General features: G+C 32.3%; 1 protein-coding gene across 5 annotated transcripts in view; it reads right to left on the minus strand.

Moving 5' to 3' along the window:
• ptprua (protein tyrosine phosphatase receptor type Ua) overlaps positions 1-20177 on the minus strand; it is a 575321-nt gene that overhangs the window by 34544 nt on the left and 520600 nt on the right. For all 5 annotated transcript variants that reach the window (XM_030147519.1, XM_030147516.1, XM_030147518.1 and 2 more), the window contains 4 exons: positions 15713-15829; positions 13149-13303; positions 7602-7737; positions 4748-4897 (listed from right to left, as the gene is read on the minus strand). In XM_030147519.1, the coding sequence (XP_030003379.1) occupies positions 4748-4897; positions 7602-7737; positions 13149-13303; positions 15713-15829 (558 nt within the window). The remainder of the gene's footprint in view (positions 1-4747; positions 4898-7601; positions 7738-13148; positions 13304-15712; positions 15830-20177) is intronic.

The raw sequence follows: 20177 nt of genomic DNA on the forward strand, positions 1-20177 counted from the left end.
AAATAAAAATGTGTCAAGTGCATTTTGTAATAAATTTCTCAAATTGTAATAACTTACTACATAATGTGAAAAAATTTACTATATAATGCGTTGATGTAGTTTATTACAAAATGCGTCAGTTTATTACATAATGCGGCTTTATTACAAGATGACGTGACATTCTTATTACATTTTGAACTTTTATTACATAATGGGAATTTATTACATAATGCGGCTCAACACACCCCTGACTTACAACATACTGACAGAACACAGCGTCATCATATTGATATCATTCCAAGTGTTATAAAATCAGATATATCAAGACTCTGCAGATAAACCACTGTCCAAGGACTCTCACTCTAAAACACAGGTGTCAAACATGTGGCCCGGGGGCCAAATCCGGCCCGCAAAAGGGTTCAGTCCGGCCCTGGGATGAATTTGTCAAATGCAAAAATTTACATTGAAGATATTAACAATCAAGGATGTTGAAATCATTTTAGGTCAATTCAATCTAAAGTGGATCAGACCAGTAAAATACAATCATAATAAACTATAAATAATGAAAACTGCAAATTTGTCTCTTTGTTTTAGTGTAAAAAAAGTTAAATTATGCAAAAATATTCACATTTACAGACTAGTCTTTTACAAAAAATGTGAATATCTGAAATGTCTGAAGAGAAGTATGTGGAATTTTACTAATATTCTGTATTTGTAGATCCACTGTGATCTCTAAGTTGTGATTCACGTGTATAAATGATAAACTAAAGCGTAATATTGTTAACATTGCACTTATTTTACTAAAGAATTTTCAGGTTGTTCATATTTGTTCATGTTATGTTCAAGTACAATTCGTAGATGTAAACATTTTAATTACAGAATTTGAAGTGTAGTTTTGCGCGTATTGTAGGATATCTAAGCATATTTAAGTGTATTTTTGCGTGTTTTGTAGGATATTTAAGCCTATCTAAATGTATTTTTGCATGTATTGTAGGATATTTAAGCATACTTGAGTGTATTTTTGCGTGTTTTGTAGGATATTTAAGTGTATTTTTGCATGTATTGTAGGATATTTAAGCATATTTAAGTGTATTTTTGCGTGTATTGTAGGATATTTAAGCATATTTAAGTGTATTTTTGCATGTATTGTAGGATATTTAAGCATATTTAAGTGTATTTTTGCGTGTATTGTAGGATATTTAAGCATATTCAAGTGTATTTTTGCATGTATTGTAGAATATTTAAGCATATTTAAGTGTATTTTTGCGTGTACTGTAGGATATTCAAGCATATTTAAGTGTATTTTTTGCATGTATTGTAGGATATTTAAGCATATTTAAGTGTATTTTTGCATGTATTGTAGGATATTTAAGCATATTTAAGTGTATTTTTGCATGTATTGTAGGATATTTAAGCATAGTTGAGTGTATTTTTGCATGTTTTGTAGGATATTTAAGCCTATCTAAATGTATTTTTGCATGTCTTGTAGGATATTTAAGCATATTTAAGCGTATTTTTGCATGTATTGTAGGATATTTAAGCATATTTAAGTGTATTTTTTATTTTATGGAATTTACTGTTTTCACACAAAAGTTCTTACCCTATTGTTTATATTATTTGACTGGTCCGGCCCACTTTATATCATATTAGGCTGGATGTGGCCCCTGAACTAAAATGAGTTTGACACCCCTGCTCTAAAACATGTCCTTTCTCTCTCAGATAGCGGTGTCCTCATTTAGGGTGTCTTGGGAATACTGGTACCTTAGCTGAGCTCTGACTATTAGTGGCATAAAACTGCAAAACCCTATGTTTTAAGTTGTGTGTTTATCGTCTGAAGTCGCTGTAAACTCCTTCCTGAGCGCTCGATATAAAACTCCATTTAGTGAGACAACATTTATCCGAGCTTACCGCTAAATTCAAAGCTTTTTGTGGCACTCTGTCGGACACCGAAGTGCTTGGGTTATCATGGGGGAAGTGTTGACAGGGCTATTTGAGCTGAAACATAAAAGTTCAGCTGTGAGTTTCCTCTGGCCTCCAAACTGCAGGATGAGGAGCTGCTGCAGATGTTTTACTTACTTGGCTGACAACTTTTCTGTTCTAAATGAACTGAATTTAGGTCTGCAGGGAGCCGCTGTTACCCTTTTCAACTCACACGACAAGGTGGAGGCAAGGATAAAAAGCAACTATTCTGGGAAAGTTTTGTGGACCGTAATACGCCTGTGTTTATCTACATGACACACATACGTGATAGAAAACAGCAGAGCCGTAGGTGTACTGTAAAGTTGAAGAATCCAACACCACAGCCTTCTGATTGAGCTGTCACATGATGGAAGACTGTAGTTGACGTTTAAAGGAGGGCCACTGGTTACCCCGCCCCCCAAAAAGGGAGGCAAGGGGTAGTGTTTTTAGTTTGTTTTGTTTGTTTGTTTATTAACACTCTAGCAGCAAAACTATTGGTTGAATTCATACCAAATTTGGTTTATATACTGTCAGTGACCCAGAATAGATGTGATTACATTTTGGGAACAGTAGTTCAAAGTTCACATTTTTTATGAATTTTTAAAATATTTTTTCCCCATTTACTTATAATGAGCAAAATTTCAAATGTCTGTAGCAGCAAAACTATTGGTTGAATTCATATCAAATGTGGTTTATATACTGTCAGTGACCCAGAATAGATCTGATTACATTTTGGGAACAGTAGGTCAAACTTCACATTTTTTATGAATTTTTCCAGTCTTTTTTTCCCCTGTTACTTATAATGAGCAAAATTTCAAATGTCTATAGCAGCAAAAGTATTACTTGAATTCCGACCAAATTTGGTCTATAGATTGCCAGTGACCAAGACTAAATGTCATTATATTTTGGGAAAAGTAGGTCAAATTTTAAATTTTTTATGAATTTTTAAAATCCCCCCCCCCCCCCCCCCCCCATTTACTTATAACGGGCGAAATTTCACATGTCTGTAGCAGCAAAACTCTAGGATGAATTCATACCAAATTCGGTTTATATACTGTCAGTGACCCAGAATATATCTGATTACATTTTGGGAACAGTAGGTCAAAGTTCATTTTTTTTAAAATTAATTTTTAAAATATTTTTTTTCCCCATTTACTTATAATGGGCAAAATTTCAAATGTCTGCAGCAGCAAAACTCTTGGATGAATTCATACCAAATTTGGTGTATAGATTACCAGTGACCAAGACTAAATGTTATTATATTTTGGGAAAAGTGGGTCAAAGTTTAAATTTTTCATGAATTTTTAAAATCCTTTTTTTCCCCATTTACTTATAATGGGCAAAATTTCAAATGCCTGTAGCAGCAAAACTGTTGGTTGAATTCCTATCAAATTGGGTTATAGATTGCCAATGATCCATAATAGATGTCATTACATTTTGGGAAAAAAAGATCAAAGTTAATATTTTTTTATGAATTTTTAAAATCTTTTTTCCCCCATTTACTTATAATGGGCAAAATTTCAAATGTCTGTAGCAGCAAAACTCTCAGATGAATTCATACCAAATTTAGTTTATGTACTTTCAGTGACCCAGAATAGATTTGATTACATTTTGGGAACAGTAGGTCAAAGTTCACATTTTGGATGAATTTTCCCAATCTTCTATTTTCCCTATTTACTTATAATGGGTGAAATTTCAGATTTATTATTATTTATTTATTTGCAGATTTATTTCTGCAAAGGATTATTTTAGCACACTTTAGAAATTACCTACAATAAAAACAAAACTTTTAAGTACTTACACACTTGTTAAGCTAAAACTTGAACCGATACCAAATTAAAAGACTGAACAATTTAACTTAAGAAGAAGTAAGAAGTAAAATTATTCATTATTGTTTTTGTAATTTTTTTTTTCCAATTTTTTTATTTCTTTTCCCATTTTTTATTTTATTTAATTTATTTACTCATTTATTTATTTATTTGCAGCATCTAAATGTACTCACACACTTGTAAAGCTAAAACTTAAACCAATACCAAACTGAAAGACTGAATAATTGAACTCAAGTAGAAGATTGCTTTTTTTTTCTTTTTTCTTTTTTTTTAACAATTTTGCATTTTTCCCCGTTTTTTATTTTATTTATTTACTTATTTATTTGCAGTATCTAAATGCACTTTGTCCTGTTGCCTTAATCAGTGAATTTTAATGCTGTGGGATCAAAAAAGTCTCATTTTATGTTATAAAAAATAAACCCTAATGAACATTTCTCATCTATAACTCATATTGTTCTTGTTATTTCTTCTTTATTATAGTTTTTCCAACATTGCAGCCACTCTCACTACTTTACAGATGAACCACACAACATAATTACAAACATCTAAATCTTACCAAGTATATTTTTCTCATTTATAGTTAAAATATCTCATCACACTTAAAATAAGACAATCATCTGAAGAGTAACTTTTCACTGAGATATAAGAACTTATTTTTAGGCAATAGATCTGGAAAATCTTATTTCAAGACATCTTACCAAGATAATTTTCACTTGTTCCGTTGGCAGATTTTTTTTTTTTTTGGCTTGAATTAAATTAATTAATAAAGTCTCATCTTATCTTATAAAAAATAAACCCTAATGAACATTTCTCATCTACAACTCATATTTTTCTTGTTATTTCTTCTTTATTATAGTTTTTCCAACATTGCAGCCGCTTTCACTACTTTACAGATGAACCACACAACATAATTAATACAAAAACAAATTAAAAAACTCAGTCCACCGACATAAAAACTTGAATCCAGACTGGGTATTTACCTGAAACTCCTCTCTGAGCTGAGAGGTGTTGCTCTGGGAGTCGACCTTCAGCATCTCCTTGTAGGTGAGAGCGAACTCATTAACCGGGATGGCAGTTTCTCCACATAGACAGGCCTCCAGGATGGCATCATGGATGAACACGTACTGCTCCTAAAAGATTACAGACAGGGAAAACATTCAGACTCAAAACTCAACACAAAAAAAAAAAAAAAAAAACCTCCTCTGTGCACTCCTGAGCCTCACAACTGTTAATTGCCCACTTGTGACGAACAATGCTGCATTTAATTACTGCTGTTGAATGTTGACTAATAGTCATAACTGTCAAATGTTCTTCACATCACCATGCCCACACTTAGGTATTGTTGATTCCCAAGCATAGAATTGCCAGTAAATGGAGGGAAAAAAAAAAAAAAAGTGGAGAAAACACACATCAGAGGAGCCAAACACTGCCCACACAAAATATTTAAATAACATCATGAGCTGTGCAATTAACGGGGAAACTGGGAAATTTATTTTGACATCCAACCAAACAAAAGATCAAAGAGGCGAGGACACATTGAAAATACAGGCATTAAACTGTCCGCCTTCCAACTTATTTATCATTTAAAATGCATTGGTAATTACCAAAATATGTATTCAACTGCAAGACGAGTCTGAGCTGAAAGGTGACAAGATGAAATTAAATAACAGATAAAATGCTTTTGTTTTGGTATTAACTGTTTCCACTTTCAGATGTTGTTATTAAGAGAACATTTTTAGTATGTTTTAGTTTTTTTTCTTTTAAACTTTGAATTTTTTTATTTACTTTAGAAATGAATGTCTTTCTCTCCTTATTTATATGACTTTGAATTGAATCGTCTCAATTTAATTTCACAAATGCATCAAATATCACAGTGTATGTAGAGTCGACTAACCATCAATAGGACAAATGGTGTAAAACAGATACATACTGGGTGTTTAAGTGCAAAATCTGATCAAAATATGAGAGGAGTGAAGGACCTTTAACCCCTAAAGACCCAAACAGCCACTGGCTACCAAAACCATCTACGGATGTAAACAGTTTAATACCTGCTGATCCACTAATCCTATTAATACATGGAAATAATTAGTGTAAAATACAGTTTGTCATCTTTTCATGGTCATCAGATATGATCCATTTGGAAGTTCAGAGGCTCTGTAGTTACCATGGAAACACCATCATCTTCTACAACATTGATTCACCAGTAAAACCCATAGAGTTGGATCAATGACACCGGAAGGAGACATATATATATATATATATATATATATATATATATATATATATATATATATATATATATATATATATATATATATATATATATATATATATTTAAATAAAACATTCAGAATATTAATAAAGTGATAATTTTTCAACCAAAAAATGTAAATATCAGGAGAACAAACTCATATAGAGGGTGGATATTAGATGAACAGTCTGTCAGTTATGTTAAAGGGAGAAATGCAGAGTATTTAAAGTATTTGTTTCAAGTATTATACAATACTCTTTGGACTTATGTAATGTAAAAATATTTACAGATTCTAACTTGTAGGATGTAAATGATAATCATGATTCTTGTATTTTCTTTTTCTTCTAAAAATGCAGGTTCTTACTCAGAATTACAACTTTTCTCCTGTAACATTTTTGACTTTATTCTTGGCATATTTTGACTTTTTCTTGTCTAGAACTTCTGACTTTTTGCATTTTTATGACTATACTTATCGGCTAAAATTTCCTTAGGGGGTCAAATGAGTGGCCATGTATGTCAAAAAAAAAAAAAAGTTGTAAGAAATGCATAGAACTGTGTTGAAATAATGCTAATACATTTGTACACAAACTACTGATATTATTTGACAGTGGAGGCTATATTTTCAGAAATATTGGATTTTGAATAGCACGTGTATGTGAAAACTTTTGCTGGTGGACGGACGTGACATTACCCATGATGCTCTGGTCAGTACCAGTACTTTATTAGGAATAAACTTATAGACTTACTATTGCTAATTCTCCTCTTATTCATAAATGTTAGTATTGTGGATCTAAAACAATAACAGCTGACACAAAAACACAAAATGTGTCAGTGGACGGATGTGACATGGTTGTTACAGATCCCATCATACTGATGCTCGGCAGCCATGTCACCGTTTACACTAATGATCCCTGTGCAAAAACTAGGATCAGAATTATTTATTGTATAGTTTATCATCATACTAAAGAGGAAATAACAATGTAGAACTGTTGTTTCTTTATAAAAATGCTTATTATTAGAAAACTGTTGATTTAAAAAGTGACGTGTGACATTCTTAATGTATGTATTGGTGTAACATAAGCAGGATGGATCAGCACCATACTCCATATTGAACCTGTAAAAATAAAACGTGATATGTAGGAGAGAATCTGGTAAGAAAAATTGGGGAATCTAAAAGAATAGAATATTTGTTTTTCAGGTAAATTCAGTTCAAATATAACTTGGCCATTTGTGACATGAAAATAAAGCATTAATTGTGATGAAATTGGACATTTTTGAGCTGAAAACATAGTTCATATGACCATCAACATGTTGCAACAGAACTGAAATCCTGTACATTTCCTGTAAATGTTTTTATTCAGTTACTGCAACATAGTTCTACATTTGGTTATACAAGACTGACTTCGAGCCAATAGAAATCCAATTTTTCCTTAAGTGACGGTTCTAGAAAGTTTTACTTCCATCACTACATACGACTGTTGTTATTAGTGACATTTCCTCACCCAAGAGGAGATGCAATTCCTGTTCCAACAGCTTTATATTGAGAGGATCAAACCTATCAGTGTTAGAGTGGGCTCACTCACTTCAGTCTGGATCATGTTAATGCGTCGGGAGCAGAGGGTCTTCACACAGTTGTAGATGTCTACCACTCCTTCACACTCGGCCATATCCAGCATGACATCCAGCACGATGTAGCAGCCGGTCCTGCCTGCCCCCATGCTAGTACAGAGGAACAAAAGAGAGGCATTGACAAGTCTCAATACAGCACAGAAATGAAAAAGTCTCTGCAGGGAGCCTTTGGTAATGATGGAGATACTAAGCCCAAAGTCAAGTACAATAAGAGGCTTACTTTGTGAGAAAAGACATACAGCGGGTGTTTTATATTCTGGCTGCATTCGCAAATATGCTGTAAAGTCTGAGAGTTTAAAAGGTGAAAAAGGCTTTTAGGTGAACAATGCCAAGATATTTTAAAACTCCTTCTTTTTCTAACCTGTGCCTTCAGGGCATGGACCTAACACCACTGTTCAGTTTGTGTGGACTTTAGAAATACCTCAGGTGTCTTTGTCTGTACTGTGAGCAACGATATTTCAGCAAAGGTTGGGCAAAAGCAAAAAAAAAACAAAACAAAACAAAACACTGCAGATAATATTAGTGTCAGTTTGGTTACTATCCTGATAACACAGAGGAAGAAATTAAGTAATAATAGTTTAACCCTTTCAGTATTTCCTGTAACTATTAGCTTTTACACTACTGTGCAATAGTCTTTAGTTGGGTTGAAATGAGAAAACAGATTTATTTTTCATGTCTATTTTCTTCAAATACAACAAGAAAATATGTGCATAACTTTAAAAGACGCACAAAAATTGAACTAAATGGGTTCAAAAGGTTAATTATCACATAAGAACAGGTGAAAAAACACACAACTTTTTAGTTTTAAACATAATCGTCAATTTTGAAGAATCTGAATCAGAATTGCCTTTATTCACCAAGTATCTTCAAAAGAATACAAGGAATTTTACTCATTTTTTTTTTTTTTTTAACAATGCTCTCTCTGTACAACATAATAAACAATTACTAAAAAAACACAGTTAAAACAGAGTTTAAATAAGTAAAAACTATTTTGTACAAAATAGTGTATATATTTAAGTCAACACATTAAAGAGTCACATGAGGAGGATCTAATCTTAAAAATGCACACACTACAATATTCGACAACAGTGGAACATCACACTGTAAAGCAGTGTTTTTCAACCTTGGGGTCGGGACCCCATGTGGGGTCACCTGCAATTCAAATGGGGTCGCCTAGGAATTTCTAGTAATTCTAGATAAAACAAAAACACAACAAACTTACTAATAAAAATATATGGTGAGTTGAGAGAAACAATCCCAACCCATAACAGACATGACAAACTCTAAAGCTGAAACTGAAGCACTGTGGTTCTGTTTATCTGTCAAATGTTCATTGTGGTCAGTTTCAGATGCTGCAGCTCTTTCATAATTCATAGTTTGAGTTCTTGTTTGTTCAGTATTAATTGTCAGCCTTGTAAATCCAAGCTGGATTGACTGTACATATCCTGACCAGGGAAAATCAAATTCTCACTTTATGCAGTAATCTACACCTGGCTTTTCTGCCTCCGTCCATAATAATATACATTATATAGACTAAATGTCGTCTAAAATTAACGTTTATTTGCAAAATAGTATAGCAAACTATTACATGATCAGAAACAAATTAATTTTTAACAAAAAATTGTCTGGGGTCGCCACAAATTTGTGATGTTAAAATGAGCTCACGAGACAAAAAAGGTTGGAAACCACTGCTGTAAAGAGTATTATCAATATGATCATGCCTGATGATGATGCCTTTTTCTTTTTACTGGATGTTAAAATCTGTCACAGCTGATATTCTGGGTAACATTATCCTTGTTTTGCCTCCAGAGCCTTACCATCATCTCCCCTCTCAATGCATATTATGGACTCACTCTGAAAGTACTCACATAATTATCTAAATTTTAACTCCTAAATGGTAAATATACTTGAAAATTATCATGGTAGTCTGATACACTTGTGATTCTGGCTGGACAACAACAACAAAGCATATACATCAACCTAACAAGTACTGACATATCGAATAAGTATCATAATAAAAGACCCGCTACCAATGGCTGAAGGTAAATAAACCTCATTATTGTGAATAAAACACATTATTAGAAAAAGAAAATGTATTTTGTTTTCATCACTTTCTTACAGTGATCAATTTGACTCAACAGACATGAAAAAATTAAGGAGGAACCATGCTATATACAATATTTAGATTAAAAATGGTAATATAAAGACATTATTATATATACACACATTGTTATAATGACAATATGCTCTACAATAAAATCATCACTTACCATATGCTCAAATATTTCCTCTTTTGTGTTTACGGTAATAAAGTATAAACATAATATATGATGTTTTTATGACTAAGACTTATTTCTGTTTATTTACTATGAATCAAGGCTGCCACATGCGGCCTGCTAATATTTGATGCTAATAATAATTTTGCTTATATTTAACCCATAAAGACCCAGTGCTACTTTAGTGTCATTCTGATATTACATTTGAGGGTTATTATGGCAAAAACAGAGAAAATTTAAGTAAAAAGTGAGTTTTCCAGTAAAATATATCATTAAAAGTACCTGAAAAGATAACATAAAACATGCTGTTTGGGTCTTTATGGATTAAATGTATTCCCCATTATTAGTCTTTATTTAAGGTCCTCTATAACTCCAATACATAAGTGGCAGGTTAACCCTATAATGCCAAATGTATCATATTTGATACATGAGTTTTGAAGCCCTCTACATGATCAGTGTGATATTTTTTTTCTTGAAAAACCTGATGTATACAATTAGATACATGCAATACACGGAACTTCAATCAACATCTTCTTTATCATTATTTAAAAAGCATCTGAAAAGAACTCTAATTTATGAAAAAATGTAAGGCTGAATATCATTTGATTTGTATTTCTATTGTTTTTACTTTAGATTATTATTTCAGTTATATTGTATTTTTATATTGTATTTTTTATTTTTTTTCCCTGTGTATTGTTTATTTCCGGGGAGGTATTTACATAAGCCTTTTTTTTTCCTTCTATCCTCTCCTGCACAAGGGTATTACTTGCATGATTTTTTTTTCTCTTGCTGTGTATAATGTGCAAATAAATAAAATCGAAAATAAAAAAATAAATAAAATAAAAAATAATCCACCAGGGGGGAGGAATTCATTCACCGGAGGCCTTTCCAGTGACACTACAAAATTGTCATTAATGAGGAAGGAGGCAGAACTTTGACAATTTTGGAAAGAAATTACCAATTTGTTAGACGTGTTTGTGTTATATTATGTTTTTGTTTGTTCAAAAATAATAATATTTGAGCGTTTAGACCTGATGTATCAAATATGATACAAAATTGAAACTCATACATGGAAATTGATATTCGAAAAAAAAAAAAAAGTTTTTGGGTTCTTCAGAAGGACCAATAAAGGCTCCAGTTTCAAAGAACTGGAATTTTCTGTCAATGATTTAATGGTTGATTCTTTATGAGGTTAATTTCACCCAGATATGCCTATTGTAAATACCAAGAAACTAGCTGGTGATACCTTTGATAAGTAAAAGGTAAATAAATTGGTATGATTTCTTATCCATGCTCTAACATATACAGTGCTAACAAAAAAAAAAAAAAAAAATCCCGGCAGCTCTGCATATGCTTCAGTTGTTAAAAAAAGAAGGTAACACACTAACAAGGTAACAGTGTATATGGTTTACAGTCTCACATTATCACATTATTCAACACCAGGACTTCTGCTCCACTGAATGTCTTTGTATTTATTGAACTTAATACAATAGTGAGTGGCTGCATGAAATAAATGTTCCATCGACAATAACAGAGACAGAATCAGGTAATCTGTCCTATCTGGTGCTAATACTGGCCTGTACATTAAAGGAAATGCACATAAAAGCATACGGTTGGAAATCTATGTAATCATCACGGTCCTCTTTCCAGATTCAACTGCAGAAGAATGAAGCAGGTTTTGACTGACAGATATCCAATAAAAACCTGTGTCTTCATAAATCCTTTCTTGAATACCTGAGAAATACTACATATCCTGGCAGTTTTATTTTACTTCTGCTTTTTTGTTATTATCACTGTTGTGCTTTCCACCTACACACTATGAGATCTGAAAGTTATTTTGGGAAATGTAGAAAAACACAGACTGAAGTGAAAGCAGCTGGATTCAGACGAGGAAATGAGATTAAAAAGGAGATGTTTATTTCAGCTAGTTATTGTCTAGAACACAGGTGTCAAACATGCGGCCCGGGGGCAAAATCCGGCCCGTCAAAGGATCCGATCTGGCCCTTGGGATGAATTTGGGAAATGCAAAAATTACACTAAGATATTAATTACCAATCCTTTTAGTTCAGGTTCCACATTCAGAACGATTCAATCTCAAGTGGGCAGGACCAGTAAAATACTATCATAATAACATATAAATAATGACAAGTCCAAATGTTTCTCTTTGTAAATGTAAATATTTTCATGTATATACACTAAAACAAAGTATAATTTCGCAAAAAAAGTGAATAACCTGAACAAATATGAACAACCTGAAATGTTTTAAAAGAAGTACAATTTTAACAATATTCTGCCTGTTGTTAAATGTTTTATGTATTTTTGTAGGTCCTCTGTGATCTGTAAGTTATAATGTACGTGTGTAAATGATAAACTGAGGCATAATACAGGGTGGGGAAGCAAAATTTACAATATTTTGAGGCAGGGATTGAAAGACAGTGTATGACCAATTAGTTTATTGAAAGTCATGAGAATTTAAATCTTCAAATCATATTTTACTGCATTTCTAACGGTCTTGTTGTCTACCTCAAGTTCAGTTGCCATTTTTCTCATGGATTTGGTTGGATCCTTTAGGATTTTGGATTTGAGAGGTTTAATAAAAGCTTTGGTACGTTTTTTGTTGCTTCCTCCACTTCCAGACTTTCTCGTAATAGTTTTGCTCATAGTCATTCTCTTCTTTCCATTATAAACAGTCTTTATGGACACTCCAACTATTTTTGAAATCTCCTTTGGTGTGACGAGTGCATTCAGCAAATCACACACTCTTTAACGTTTGCTTTCCTGATTACTCATATGGGCAAAAGTTTCTGAAAAGGTATGGATAATAGTGTTATGATATAACACATGATTATGACATCAATATATGTTTGGTTTCAAAACAATTGACGTAGTGCCTGCTGAGAAAAAACAACTAAATGTTCACTGTAAATTTTGCTTCCCCACCCTGTATTGTTAAAATTACACTTATTTTTTATGTTTGTTCATGTTATTCACATCTTTTGAAAGGATAGTTTGTAGATGTAAACCTTTTCATAAAGTAAATTTACTTTTTTTGCTCTAAAACATAGAGAAAAGTTTGTAGTTGACATTCTTTATGTATTATTATGTCATTATTTTACTGGTTTGGCCCATTTCAGATCAAATTTAGCTGAATGTGGAACTGAACTAAAATGACGTTGACATCCCTGGTCTAGAACCACACACGAGGGAGAAAGTGGTGTCGTTTACCTGCAGTGGACGACCACAGGCCCGGCATCAGGTGGCGTCGAGGCTTTGACCCGGCGAAGGAAAGCCAGCAGGCCGGTGGCGTGGTATGGTACGCCGTGTTCAGGCCAGGACGTGAAGTGGAACTGGCAAACCTCATGTTTGGCAGGGTAGCCTCGCTGCAGGGAACAGAACGCTGGATTTATTGAGGTTCTAACATAGCATCAAGGCCATAAACACAGAAAAATATCATTATATTTTAAGAAGAAATAAAATAATATGAAAATAAAGTCAGATAATAACTATTTCTTTGGGAAAAAAATTGTAATATTGCAAGACTAAGACCATAATATGTTGTTATATAATATATAAAAATATAGCTAGAATAAAAAGGAGTAATATCGTGAAAATAAAGTTGTAATTTTCATTAAAAAAATAACCAAAAAAAACTGTAATATTACTAGAAAAATTCTGAAATAATGATACTGCTATAATAGCATTGCAATATTTTGTTACAAACAAAAAAAAAAAGGCTGAATATTTATTACGAAAATTAAGTCATGTTTGCATACAAAAAAAAAAAAAAAATATCACTGGGAATGCGGTGCATTATTTTGTGGGGAAGAAATTATTATGAGAATAAAGTCATATTATTCAGCAAAAAAATATTTATGAGAATAAAATCAGTTCGCAAAAAAAATTAATTTATGAGAATGAAGTAAATAAAGTATTATTACAAGATCATCACACTTTGAGAGTCACAGTATTGTGTTATCCTTTTGAGTTTTTCTGAAAATAATACATTATCAAAATTTTATGACATTTTTTTTGCACTGGTATTATTTTCCCTAATATAACAACTTTAATCGCAAAAGATTTTGACTTTTTTATTATATGTTTTAATTCTTGTAACAATCTCTGAATACTATCTTACATTTAGACAGACTTTGTCATTCAGATACACAAGCGTATACAGAACAAAATGTTGTTGCATTTACTCGCTACAGTATAAAATAACTGAGTAAAAATACAGAATATAGACAATAAAAATGTAAGATATGTATCCTCAAAACATGACTTTTTAATCTCACAATAGGACTTTTTCCACAATATAACTACTACCTACCACTAGAACTACCAGAAATAAATAGTGCTGTCAAACGATTAAAATTTTTTAATCAGATTAATCACAGGGTTTCTGTGGATTAATTTCAATTAATTACGATTAAATATCATTCAGTTTTAATCTATATAAATTGTGATTCATTTTGCATGAACAAACAGACTCAAGAAAGGAAGGAATATATATGCACTTTAAAGGGGTGTAAGAAAATATCGGTTCTGCAATATATTGCGATATTTCATTTCACAATACTGTATTGATATTAAAAAAGTACTGTGTCAATATTTTTAGGTATTTATTCAAATGCAAATATTATGGAGGTTCATTTTTGCTTTTGTTTATATCTTATTCAGTATTGTTTCACACTGTTTTATTAAATAATGATTATTTGAAGCATCCTAAAAGCACTTTTTACTGTCTGAGAGGCAGATGGTAGTTCCTTTGTTGGGATCGCACAAAAATTATGTTATAATGTTAGTTCTGAACTAATAGAATATGAACATTTGAACAGGATCTGAAACTGAAATGTCTGTAAAACATAATTTAAGTTTTAACAAAGGAAAATTTTGTGATATAGCATTAGATCCTGTTGCGATCAAATAAAAATGTGTTTAGTATTTGTGCAGATTTCTGGTGTAATTCAATTCTTCAAGGAAATAACCATTAAAAAGAAAAGAAACAAACAAAAAAAGTGCCTTTTTAACAGTATCATGATATATCGTATCGTGATCCTAGTATTGTGATTTGTATCCTATCGCTAGATTTTTGCCAATACACAGCCCTAGCACTTAATGTGTTTGTCGCAAGCTGGGCGACACGTTAGCTTAAGTGCTAGCAGAATCCCAGACTAATGTATGCTTTGCGTTCATGTGGTATTTTAAGCTGGAAGTTCTTCGGTGAAAAGAAAACTCCTTCCTTTATGTCGGACTGTTCCATCTTGTGTTTTTTTGTCCTCATATTTCCATCCAGAGGACCAACGTACTGTTTATCATCTTCCATCTTTATGGGTTGGTTCTGCTGCCTGTCACTACCGGATCAACTGACATGTGCGACGCTAACTCTACTTGGACAAACTGACCTAAACGCGTTAGCAGAGACGTTCAGAGTCATTCTGGATTACTTGTGTTAAAATTTTTAATCAGATTAATCATAATGATGGATTAATCTTCGTTAATGCATTTCATTTTGACAGCCCTAGAAATAACACCGTAGCTTTTCTCAAAACAAAATGATTTTATTCTTGTACTTTAGCAACTTTATTCTCATAGTGTTATGACTTCATAATCTGAAAATATATGAGGTTTTTCCCTGAGTGCGGCCCTAACACTCCAGCTTACCACCATAAAAACAAAGTGCTGCATAAACTGAATCCAATTAAACCCAGCCGGTGCGCTATTATAGGTGAGTAAACATGACAGTGAGACTCTGCCATGTCGTTGGGATAAAAATAATGTGTGTGACTCACCCTCTCCATGGCGAAGGTACGCACGGTGTACTCTGCCAGTGTTTCTGTCTTCAGCAGTGTTATCTTAATGTCTCCGTAAAGCTCGGTGTCATCAGGCCAGTACTTACAGCACTTCATCTGGACAAACAACATGCAGCAGATCAGACAGGTGTACAGCCCAGTCTACAGAAGAACTCATATACTGGTCAGGGATCAGAGGATAAAGTTTACAAAATATGGCTCCCCTTCTTGGTATTTTCTGAGAAACCCACAACAATAATCTCTAAGTCCCCCCCCCCCCCCTTTTTTTTTTTTTTTTTTTTAATAAATAAATAAATTGTAACCCTTTCATGCATAGTGAACAGTTATTCTCCAGCTGTTCTCTTGTATATTCATGGGTTTAGTTGTTTTAGTTCCATATCAGCCAACACAGTGGACACTTATGCATCATCTCATAAACTGCAATTCATACCATTACTATAACTTTGCTGTTCTTGATTGGTTCTTGAGTGGAAATCAATTGTTAATTGTTAGTTTTTGCATATTATCTCCATGAAGTGAGTCATAATTAGTATTAGAATATGTTAAAAATGTGAGAAAACATCACATTAGCTGCATTAAACATGATTTCATTTCACTGTTTTCATGTCACTTTATGATATTGGGTTTTAAATACATATTTCTTTGCTTCAAGAATAAAATTCATGGTGTAGCTGAGTGGACATTTTTGTAAATCTATGAAAAAAAAAACCTCAATCTCATTGTTTTTTTCATGTAAACACTCAAAAACAAAAAAACAAAACAAAAGAAAAAAAAAATTCAACTAAGGTTCTCAGAATTCATGCATGAAAGGGTTAATGTATTATTATTATTATTATTATTATTATTATTATTATTATTATTATTATTATTACTATTATTATTATTATTATTACTTTTTTTTCCCCCCTTGCTCTTTTTTCTACTGTTTTTTTTGTAATTTTGTTCTTTTATACTGCACTTATTAACCCTTTCATGCATGAATTATGAGAACCTTAGTCTAGATTTTTTTCCTGAGTGTTTTTATTCCTCTTTAGGCATGAAAAAAGTGCGATTGAATTCTTTTATTGAACCTATTTTTTATGAAGGTTGATTTGTTTCATTATCGCTTTAACTAAAAAAAGAAATAAAATTTCAATAAAAAAAAGTGTTTGAATGCAAAAAAAAAAAAAAAAAATTACCATCCAAAACATTTTATTTGGACACATTTTTTCTTTGATTGAAGTTTTGTTTTTTTTTGTGGATTGAATTTTTTTTTTTTTTAAAGTGAAAAAAAAAAAAAAAAAAAAAATATATATATATATATATATATATATATATATATATATATATATTTTTTTTTTTTTTTTTTTTTGGTTAAAGCAGTAAAGAAACAAATCTACCTTCATAATTTTTCATGGAGTTCCAAAAATGTCCAATCCGCTGGATACCGAGTGTTTAATTTTTGAGGCAAAGAATGCAAATATCAGAAAGTGATAAACTGTGTGAAAACTATAAAATCAAAACATTTTTAATGCAGCTAATCTGATGTTTTCTCTCATTTGATCATATTCCCAGTTTTTATTAGCAATTGATTTACACTCAAACATGTTACTGCAGATCAAGTTTGTCAAGAACAGCAAAGTTACAGTGATGGTGTGAATGTCAGTGTATTATTATGGGATGGTACATGAGCGTTCACTGTGTTGACTGATATGGAACTAAAACAACAAAACCCATGAATATACAAGAGAACAGATGTAGAACAGCTGTCCACTGTAGTGACCAGTATGCATGAAAGGGTTAATGCTGTTTAAACATGGTTGTTAATATATTTTTTTTATAATTTTCATTCAGTCTTTTCATACATTTTTCCAGTGGTTGTTTATATCTGTTCATGTCTGGGTAGGTTTATGTGTTGTGTCATGGGTGGATGTTGTTTAGAAAATCAAAAAGCTCCTTCCTCTTCTTATTCATGCTCTGTTATTAATAAAAAAAAAACAAAAAACAAGACCTTTGAAAGAAAAGAAAGGTGTACAGCCCATGAATCTGAACACTCAATAGCAAACTTTGTCACTACTTTTATCAGAAAAATGCAAGGTGTAATCTCACTCTGACCTTTGCTAACTTTTTTTTTTTTTTTTTTTTTTGGACTTTACGTGCCTTCCCTTTTGCTTTTACTGCAGTTTGCTACAGCCCTTTTTTCCACCACCAGATTTCAGACATAAAAATGTTGACACCAGGGTAAGATAAGTCATTTTTTGATCTGATTTCTATGGGCATTTTCTGCCCTTGGAAACAGAACTTACAGTCAGTGGTTATTTTCTTCTTTATGTCCCCAACCCTTCCACTCCCCTACCCCCATCCCCATCACTGTGGTCTTTTAAGAGAATGGCTGTTTTATATTTCTGTTGATGCAGTGTTTTATTGTGGGGTCGACATTTTCTTCTTCTTCAGGCTGCGTGGTGTCAACAATTTTTCTACAGCTTCGGGGTGCAGACTTATTTTCTGATCCAGGAATAGTTTATTTTTCTCACCTACAAAGCCAAGAAACACTGCAGAAGCCAATGGGGACCAGTGTATGTTAACACATTAAATGGTAAAAGTGCACCATCGGTTACACATTCTACGTGGGTATTTTCTACCCCTTTATTTTTCATTGAACAGTGTTTTTTTTTTTTTTTTTTTTTTGAGTCAACAATTTCACATTTTCTCTCGGTCAGCTACAGCACATCGTGATATATCTGTGGTAAGACTTTTCTTCTACTTTAACCCTTTCATGCATGAATTATAAGAGCCTTAATCAAGATTTGTATTCATTAGGGTTTTTATTCCTTGAGGCATTAAAAAAAAAGCAAAAAAAAAATGTGATTGAAATTGTTTTTATAAACCCATTTTTCATGGAGTTGCAAAAATGTCCACTCAGCTGCACACCATGCATAAAATTTTTGAAGCAAAGAAACGTATGTACTGATAAACTGTGTGAAAACTATGAAATGAAAACATTTTTAATGCAGCTAATCTGATGTTTTCTCACATTAAAACATGCACTAATACTACTCACTTCATGGAGATAATATGCAAAAAAATCCGACTAAAACCTGTTAATTACAGTTTAATAACAATAACAAGCAATTGATTTACACTCAAACATGTTAGTACAGATCAGGTTTATCAAGAACAGCAAAGTTACAGTAACAGTATGAATTCCAATGTATGGAATGGTGCATGCACTGCAAAAATGTAAATCTTACTACGTGTATTTTTCTCATTTCTAGTCAAAATATCTCATCACACTTAAAATAAGACATAATCACTTAAAGAGTAACTTTTTTTTGCTTAATTCAAGCAAAAAAAATCTGCCAATGGAAAAAGTGAAAATTATCTTGGTAAGATTTGTTGAAATAAGATTTTGCAGATCTATTGTCAAAAAATCAGTTCTTATATCTCACTGAAAAGTTATTCTTTAGGTGATTATGTTTTATTTTAAGTGTGATGAGATATCTGAATTAGAGATGAGAAAAATACACTTGGTCAGATTTAGATTTTTACAGTGTGAGTGTCCACTGTGTTCGCTGATATGGAACTACAACAACAAAATCCATGAATATACAAGAGAACGGCTGTCCATTGGAGTCCCCACGATGCATGAAAGGGTTAAAGGAGTGATATTTTGCTTTTTTAAATGAAATTATGCATTTTAACCTCCTAAGACCTACAGGGTGGGGAAGCAAAATGTACAATATTTTGAGGCAGGGATTGAAAGACAGTGTATGACCAATTAGTTTATTGAAAGTCATGAGAATTTATTTGCCACAAGAAAATTTCCATAATAGAAAATGTTTTTATTCTATGTGTCCTCCTTCTTTCTCAATAACTGCCTTCACACGCTTCCTGAAACTCGCGCAAGTGTTCCTCAAATATTCGGGTGACAACTTCTCCCATTCTTCTTTAATAGTATCTTCCAGACTTTCTCGTAATAGTTTTGCTCATAGTCATTCTCTTCTTTCCATTATAAACAGTCTTTATGGACACTCCAACTAGTTTTGAAATCTCCTTTGGTGTGACGAGTGCATTCAGCAAATCACACACTCTTTGACGTTTGCTTTCCTGATTACTCATATGGGCAAAAGTTTCTGAAAAGGTATGGATAATAGTGTTAGGTATGATTATGACATCAATATATGTTTGGTTTCAAAACAACTGATGTAGTGCCTGCTGAGAAAAAACAACTAAATGTTCATTGTAAATTTTGCTTCCCCACCCTGTAGGACATGTCAGCAAAGTACAAGCTTTTTTTGTTTTTTATTAAATAAGTACCTATATTGGAAACATCATGATGGAACAGTTTTTTCAGATACAGTTTTTAAAATTTTTATGGAATGTCCTTTGTGGTGGACAACTTTCTTTTCTTTTTTTTTGTATGAACTTGTGAAACTCTTGTCTGCAAATGTGGACAGTGGGTCCT

Source organism: Sphaeramia orbicularis, chromosome 11 (assembly GCF_902148855.1).
Source record: "Sphaeramia orbicularis chromosome 11, fSphaOr1.1, whole genome shotgun sequence".
Lineage (NCBI taxonomy): Eukaryota > Metazoa > Chordata > Actinopteri > Kurtiformes > Apogonidae > Sphaeramia > Sphaeramia orbicularis.